The sequence below is a fragment of the Lactuca virosa genome, chromosome 6 (assembly GCF_052849685.1).
Source record: "Lactuca virosa cultivar CGN04683 chromosome 6, Lactuca_virosa_CGN04683_v6, whole genome shotgun sequence".
Taxonomy (NCBI): domain Eukaryota; kingdom Viridiplantae; phylum Streptophyta; class Magnoliopsida; order Asterales; family Asteraceae; genus Lactuca; species Lactuca virosa.
In genome coordinates this window covers 40,554,476-40,563,389 of record NC_136431.1, presented here as the reverse complement: position 1 = coordinate 40,563,389, position 8,914 = coordinate 40,554,476, and the positions used below count along the sequence as shown (strand labels likewise).

Here is an 8,914-nt window from a genome sequence, read left to right as displayed (position 1 = left end):
CTAATCGCAAATAATATTCGGGGTGGTGGCAACAAAATTTCCTTCAGCGTTTCTACAGTAAGCAAAGGCGTCATCTCCAGTGATTTCAACTTGATTTGTTACGATTCCAGTACACTTAAACATCCCACTACAATCGAAAGTAATAGCTTGTTGTGTTGCTGAAGATCCATATATGTTCATGTAAGTCACATCACTCACTTGTACAGCTGGTGCCGATGGCTAATAAATCCAGATAAAGAAGTACATGATATTAAATACGAAGATCCATCTTTACACAATAACAATGATATTGGTTTTATGAGCTACAAGACTTACTGGAGCTGAGCAATCAGCATTTCCAGAACTACTACTGCAGTAACGTTGATCGATTATGATTGGATTTCTAACGTTTTCGAGATAAATGTCTTGAAATAGAATCCCTCTAGCGTACCCAGTTCCATTCTATGACATAACAAAATGGATTAATATCAATTTCATCTTTTACAAGTTAAAGAAAAAAGTTCAAACCTTGAACTCACTGGTATTGTCTTGATACGTAACCCATTTGTTGTTCCTGAGATGTTACAGTGTTCTACACGAACTTGTTCAACTGTGTCATAACCACCGTTTTCCCCAAGGCTTCCGATACTGTGTATCACATGGGGTGATCTTAAATTAATGCAAGAGTACCCAATCAACGAAATTCACAATCTAATGAGCTACCTTATGCCATGGCCAGGACCACAGAACACACCCGTTACATTGAGATCAACAATGCCACCATTAATGGCCACGCAATCATCACCTATTTAAGCTTATCAAAGTGATTAAAGATTACATCGATCATAGAAGAAGTTATTACCAAGTATGGATTTGATTATTGATACCAGTTTGAATAATAGAGTCATGGATATTAACATGGGATGAAGCACCGATGTCGATTCCATCAGTATTTGGGCTGTATTCAGGTGCTAATATTTGAAGATTTCCAACATCTACATCGTTGCAACCAACAATGCTAATATGAAGCATTGGGCTGTTAATATGTGTCATACCACTCAGCCGAAGTCCGTCACATTTAATAAAATGTAAAGCCTGAGTGATTCATATTACATACATGTTCATATAATATATTCTAAAAAACTCGACATGTATGGACATCTAATATGAAGAAACAAACTAACTTACCGAAGGGTTATCACAAGTTTCAGCTGTCACCTACAAAATCAAATGATAAATCCAAATTGCCTTATTGTGTTGAGAAATTAAATTGCTTCATATCTTTTATGTTTACAAATATTCTTACCCACTAAATATATGACAAGTGTTATCATTCCATATTTTTCTAACTATCTCATTAAGAGTATATTAAGAATATATCAAATAAAATTAAATTTAATGGTGGAATGATGACACGTGTCATAATGTTAGTGGATAGAAATATTTGTAAGCATAAAAGATAGGAAGTAATTTAATTTCTCTATTGTGTTTGATATTAGGTTTATTTGTTACCTGATGTCCCCACCAGATCGAGCCCTGGCCATCAATCTGACCAGGTCCATCGATGGTGAGTCCTGCCACTGATTCAAACTGTATCCAAAATTTATTCTCTTTACAATCTTTCCATCCATCGAGTGTCATCGGTGCAGTAATGTTGCCCAAAAGCTACTCAGCCAACACAGATGTCGTGATATTAATAATAACTATAAACACAAATTACAGGAAAAGATTCCATTTTGGACATTTTTACGGTTGAATTACTTATATTTATCTTCTCGATCAAACTCTAAAAGTTGCAAACTTTTTTTTTATTACAGTGTAACCAGTATTAAGATAGTTAACTTGTAAAAAAAGGTTACAAGCAATAATTGATATAACAAAATTATCAGTGAAACCTAATATTTTATGTCAAAATATTAAATTGGAAAAATATATGAAATTTTTGTTGTTTGATTGACAAAGATAAAGTATAAGATAGTTACATCCCAAAGTTACTCAAAATATAATAGTTTTTATTTATCTTTTTGCAAAATGGTCTAATTATTATCATAAATTTCAATGGTAATTTTCGAGTTTTAATTTGACCTTAATATTTACTGTAGGAAATTCGCATGGGCCCATGAATGTCACTTGGCTTATCAAAAACGTCATGTCTGATGGTATGATCAAAGTTGGGTCTGATGAACTATCTCCACATAAATCAGTCCATGCTTGAATAAACGCCTACAACAATGAACATACAAAAACAGTAGCTAATTGGTTGTGATTCTTTAACATGTAACCACATTCTCTTTTGATTCAAACTTGTAGATATGGTTTACTTCCGAGTCGTCTGTATTCCCATCTCCTTTTGCACCATACGATGTTACATCAAAAGTGTTTGCACTAGCGGTTTTCAGGTCGAAAGAAATGTAACAAAAGCTCAAAAGGATTATCATTAGAAAACCCTGCAAAGAGGAGGAGAATTATATTATAAGTAAATCTTGGCATAGCGACTTGTTGAGAGCATCCATGGAGAATTATCTTACCATTTGTTGATGAATGGAATTGAAGCCCGTGATTCTGGTGTTGAAGTATGATTACTTTTGTTATGCCTCCGGTCTTCAATTCTACCATATATATATTGTGAGAATATGTTATCTTTTAGCGTTTGATTATTAGTATAGTAGGAGATTCACTGTCTCTGTGCTAAAATGACTTTCGATTAAAGAAGAACACTAACAAATGTTGAATATGTAGTTTTAACGGCAGATGTAACCACATGCTCTAAGACTTATCATAAAAAACTTTAATATGATTATGACACTCCAAAAGATGCTTAGACTCATGGATGTCTTGAATAGAAGTTTAGAAATATGAAAATACGACATACATATTTAAAGATGAGTGTTTAGATTGAGTTTATAACATGAAAATGGCAATCAGAGACCTTTTTCAATCTCATTTCTAAATCTGACTTGTAACCAATAATAAGTCTATACAAAGGGAATAACGATGGGGATAAAAAAATCTTCATACCCGATTTGCTGTAAGTCACTTCATTGGTCTTGAACAAATTTGTCACCCAATATATCAATTTATGACGTGTATAAATGTCTTATATGTAACATACTAAGAGTTCATAACGGATCCCTTTAAATTTGTCGTTATTAAAACCCACAATAAAGGCAAAATTTCCATGGACTATAAAACATTTATATTTTGCCAAAGGGGCCCTTTTATACGTTTTAATGTGGCTTGGTGTAGCATCCGGTTTTGGTGGTAGAAGTTGTCATTTTAAGTGAAAAATAAAATAAAAACAATATAAAAATAAATAATTAAAATTTATAAATTAAATTAAATTAAATTTAAATCTTTTCTAATAAATGAAAGTTTTTTTTTCCACTTATCACACTCCCATTCAATTTGCCAAATGTCATTTTATAGTTATTTTGAATTAATTCTTTTTCCACATGTCATTTTATGAGTTTTATATTTTATTAAATTCCACATAATATTTTAATGTAATAATTGCAATAAATATAGTAATAAATAAATATCATTTTATTAATGAACTTACCTTTTAATTTTAAAATTCCAAAAATTAAAGCTCATTAATTTCTTTTATTTATTTAAATTATTTTTTTAAACTTAAAAAATAAAAAATATTTCCATTATAATAATTCATTATTTTTCTTATTTTCTTATAAATTCAAAGTTCTCAAATATTTTGAACTTTAATTATTATTATTATTATTTCTAAAATTAATCCATGTAATACATGAGTCTCACAACTAGTATATGATAAATCTAATGATAGATATAAACTAGAAGTTTAATAAAATCAAGACAAAACTTTATAAATGGTCATTGTGGTTTCACAAAATCTGAAGTTTCGTTCCTAACTTTAAAAAACCTCACGGATGGTCCCTATGGTTTCAAAACTTTTAATGTTTAGTCCTTATGGTTCACTCCGTCAGTATATGTCCATTAAGTGAAGGGCATTTTTGTCATTTCACTACCCATGGACCATTTATGAGGTTTTCTCTTATTTAATATATATATATATATATATATATATATATATATATATATATATATATATATATATATATGAAACTTAATATGCAAGGGGTCCCACCCCATATCTCTCTCTCTCTCTCTCTTTATATATATATATATATATATATATATATATATATATATATATATATCAAACCTCCAACAAAACATAAGTGCACCCATATCTTCTTCTTTATTTAACCTCAATACCAGGATAACAACTGTCGCTACCTTGATCATCACAAAAAATCATCTTCACGCTTCCATCACCTACAAACATCATCAACCCACCATTGTCTGTTGTGTAAGAATAGGGGGTGTTTGGAGATTGGTTGAACGTGACAAAAGAAAAGGCCTTTTTCCAAAATGTAATTTTTCTCTTAGTATACGCACACAAAACCAAGTTTACTTATAACATAAATCAGCCCACTCATTACCATCTCAAACTACCAATACATTCACAGAATCATAACAAGATTTTGGGATCTTCATTTGGGCAAGTTCTATAGTAACTGAACTAACATATACTGATCCAGATGATATTTTGGTCTCGGTTCCGACACATTTTCCTACTGTGATTACATGCTTGAATAGACCATTGATTTTCCTGTCAAACCCAAGGACGCCTTGTCCTACCTTTACAACATGTTGTACCTGAGAGAGAATTCGACCCTCTCCTAGAACAAGAGAATCTAGCCCTACAGATACTTCAAACAAGTGTTTTGTAGCATCTTTGTTTTAAACCAAGAATTGGTGCCTTGAGATCTCTGAAACAGAAACATTACTAACCTGCAAGAAGGAAGATAATCATGGTTACTTCCAAAATCTCATGTGATACATGTTGTTATCTTGCTAGCAGGCGATCTCTTACAGACCCATCTTCTTCTTCCTGAAAATCAGTCTTAGATGAACAAAAAAATGTCCAGAACAAATTGCCGATGTCATTTTCTTTCTGAATCAGATTTGTGTTTCAAGAAATAGGACCACTTGGAAATGACGATTGTGACATCCCTAATTTCTCGGCCAGAAAAGACCGATTTAATTTATGCTTTTAAAATAAAATCAGAGTAATCCTTTGATTAAAAGAGTTGCGGAATTTGTTCCCAAAACAAAATATGATAAAAATTTATCAAAGCATTTCTTAAAGAAATGTATTTTCATTATATAACAAAATCTCGGGATGTCATGTTCCGATACAGACCAAAAGCATAAACGACAGATTATAAGCCTTACAACAGTTATTTACAACTACTGACCTATAATCCAAAATATCTTGATAACTCATCCAACTTACGCTCTGGTGCCACTACCTGTAATACAAAGAAAAACTGTGTGGGTCAGGCTTGGGAGCCTGGTGAGCATATAGGGTTTTCAACCCACAAATAATAAATTTATTAATTTTTATCAACCAACAATAAATTATTATATTAATTTCATTAATCAACAATAACCCGATTACCCATTCCCGTTATCCTCACTTTACGTCCCTAAAACAATTGTCACCATGGACCTAGCTTAAGGATCATCACCGGGTTAACAACACTGCTTAAGGGTTCTGCAGTTTCTTAAGGTTCCACCCTAAGAATCCTCTATCATTCACTCATTCATTCCAAAGGATTCTCCTAAGGTATAAGCACAAAGTCCATCGTTGCCAATAACACAGCTGCCAACGTTCTCTATTAGGCACAACTATCAATATTATCCTTTAGGCGCAGCTGCCAGGATTGTGTTGTTCTCAACCAGGCGCAACTGCCAATATTATCTATTAGGCGCAGCTGCCAATATTATCCTTTAGGCACAGCTACCAAGATTATGTTGTATCTATTAGGTATAGCTGCCAATATTATCCATTAGGCGCAGCTGCCGGGATATTTAGATTACAACTGGTGAACATGTAAATCAAAAACACCTAAGGGTTATGGCGCAGCTGCCAATATTCATCTATATTATATTTCATCTTTTCTTATTTATCTAACCATGTTCTACCCAACATATTCGTAGATATAAAAATCCATATACAGTTTAAATCATTTAAAACATGTATAAAATATTCATTTAACATCCATCTCAAATAAACAAATAATATAAGTATACACATAGCACATATTTTATACAAAATACTTCATATCTATGTGTAAGATGAAAGTGACTATACACTCACTTGATAAGACGATGATCGGACAGCACTACGGCTCTTAAAGTAATATTTTTCGATGAAACCGGGATGTTTTCTCAAAAACCGGACTTCTCGCGGGCAGAGTTTCGGCTCGAAAACTCTTTTTCTCGGGATCTTCGGGGCTTCGGGACTTGTTTCGGGTGTCGGGATGATACCGGGACTTCGAGGCAGTATAGAGGGGCTTAAAGATGAGAGAAGTAGGAGAGAGGTTCAGAAATTAGCAACCAAATCGGCTGGCTTTGGTTTCTATTTATAGGGCTAAAATTCGACATTCACGTCATGAACCAGGCTTGTTCACGTCGTGAACTTGGTCATGATCAGTTCGTAGACTCGACGTCTGACTCCTAGCCCTGGAAAGTGTCAATCACTGAGTTCACGTCGTGAATTCTGACAGACCTCGAAGTTTGTGATCCGAACTTTATAAATTCATATATTTCGCATACGAGCTCCGTTTTCGACGTTCTTTATATCCACGCGTAGGTGATATTATGCTCTATAACTTTCATTTAGACTCCGTCGGCTAATTTTGATTTTATTTTTAATATTATATTTTTAGTAGGCCGAGACAGGAAAAGTCTGTTAATAATTCATAACTTCTTCATCTGACGTCCGTTTTCGTCTGTCTTTTTACCGTTGCACTACTATCGACGAGATCTTCGATTCTCATTTAGATTGTTTTGGCTAGAAATCACTCGATCTAAATATCGAGTTTTGGGCTGCATACTGCTAAGTTGAAACTTAGAAAAATCACAACTCCCTCATACGAAGTCAGATTCAAGACGTTCTTTTTATGCACGCTCTCGGTTTAACATATTCTACGACTTTCGTTTAGATCACTAATGTCAAATATCGCTCTATCGTAAATTCACTATTTACGTCGCGCAGTGTCGTGCCGGTTCTGTCGCGAAACTTCGACATGTCATAACTTCTTCGTTATAACTCGGATTTCGGTATTCTTTATATATCCGAAATCCTTGTCACGACCATTATAACTTCCTTCATAGATATTGGGTTTATCTAATATTTATTTTCAACGCTTATTTTTATTCTTAATTCATTAAATCATAATAATTAAGCATAAAACACATAATACTCAAATAATACCATTTATTATTTCAAAAAAAATTACAACGGTTGACCTAGACTATTACATCATCATTAATGACTAGCCTAGAAACACGGGCGTTACAACGATGGTGGATGATGAGGAAGAGCAGAACTCAGTAGAGAACTCCTCAGTAAAGATGGAGAAAAGAGAAGGAGAAATTAGATGGAGAAATCAGAGGAGTAGGATCATGTGTTTCTAGAAGATGATGTGAATTTTAGTTTGTTGAATTCTTCAGTTGTCGGCGACTCGAATTCGTTGGAGCTGGAGAACTCCGTAGTGGATCTTGAATCTGGAGAGGAAACACTGGTAATCATTGGAGAAACAAAACTCAGTGGAGTTGGAGAATCAGAACTCAGTGGAGATGGAGAAAAGCAAATCTGGTTTTTTTTTGACAAATAAGAAGAGAGAGAGAGATAGAGAGATAGAGAGAGAGGGAGAGAGAGAGAGAGAGATATGGGGTGGGACCCCATGCATATTAAATTTCATTTTTCATTTAAAAAAAATAAGAGAAAACCTCATAAATGGTCATTTGGGTAGTGAAATGACGAAAATGCCTCCACTTAACAGACAAATTCTAATGTAGTGAGCCATAAGGACAAAATATTAAAAGTTTTGAAACCACATGGACCATCCATGAGGTTTTTTAAAGTTATGGACGAAACTTCAAATTTTATCAAGGTTGCAAAAAACGTTAGACGTTAGCTAGTTGGTGGACTGGGGTCTAGGGATTAATCGGCTAGGCGGGGATTAATCGGGGACCATTAATCATTAAGAAATTTATTCAAAAATTTATAAATCTAACTTTAATCGTAAGAATAAAAATAAAGAAACATAAAAGTTTAATAATAAGTTTAACAAGCACAACAATTTATCATCCAATTAATAAGAAAAGTTATTCAAATTTTAATATATCTTAAGAAAAGAAGTAAATTTGGGTATTTGTATATTTGAAAACATATAAATTTTGGAAAAAAAGTTTAAAATTTAATTTTTTTAAATTTTTTTATATATTAGTTGAACATTGAAATACTATGAACTTTTGAAATTTTGAAAATTTTGGTTTAATATTTAAAACTTTGAAAATTTGAAAATTTGGCCGATTTGGGCAAAACCGATTAAGCCGACCGATTAGCCTTAATCCTATTCGGTTGAAGACCGCCTAACGATTAATTCCCGATTAATCGGCCGCCTAGACCGATTTTTACAACACTGAATTTTATGAAACCACAGGGACCATTTATGAAGTTTTGTCTAAAATTTAGGGACAAATGTTGCCAAATCCTGAAAGCTGAGAGTTGAATCTTGTTGACCAAATAGGATTTAAAAGTCATAAATTTTACGTGGAGTAGATATCTTGGGATATATCAAGGTACCGATTAACTTTCCAATCAAAATGATGATGAAGATGTAAGCTTTTGAAGTCGAGGGACCAAAATTGTCAATTAGACAAAAATTGAAAGACTAATTTAACTTAGGTAAAGATCATACTGATAAGAATTGGAAGATTATGGGAAAATATTTTAGTATTTAAACTAAAGAGTTCTCTCTAATAGAGAGAGAATTACGAACCATTGGACAAGAAGGGAAGCCATTGAAGATTGTTAAGTAAT

The 8,914-nt window shown here is 33.0% G+C and overlaps 1 protein-coding gene across 1 annotated transcript; it reads right to left on the bottom strand.

Annotated features, from left to right (window-relative positions):
• LOC145121476 (putative polygalacturonase At3g15720) lies at nucleotides 1-4,831 on the bottom strand. Its single transcript, XM_079057215.1, has 11 exons — nucleotides 4,810-4,831; nucleotides 4,471-4,718; nucleotides 2,301-2,426; nucleotides 2,065-2,202; nucleotides 1,492-1,644; nucleotides 1,168-1,197; nucleotides 867-1,074; nucleotides 703-784; nucleotides 519-627; nucleotides 316-441; nucleotides 1-219 (listed from the first exon to the last, which is right to left on the bottom strand). Exons 1-11 carry the CDS (start codon nucleotides 4,829-4,831, stop codon nucleotides 1-3), a joined length of 1,461 nt encoding a protein of 486 aa, XP_078913341.1.
• Nucleotides 4,832-8,914: the final 4,083 nt, after the last annotated feature.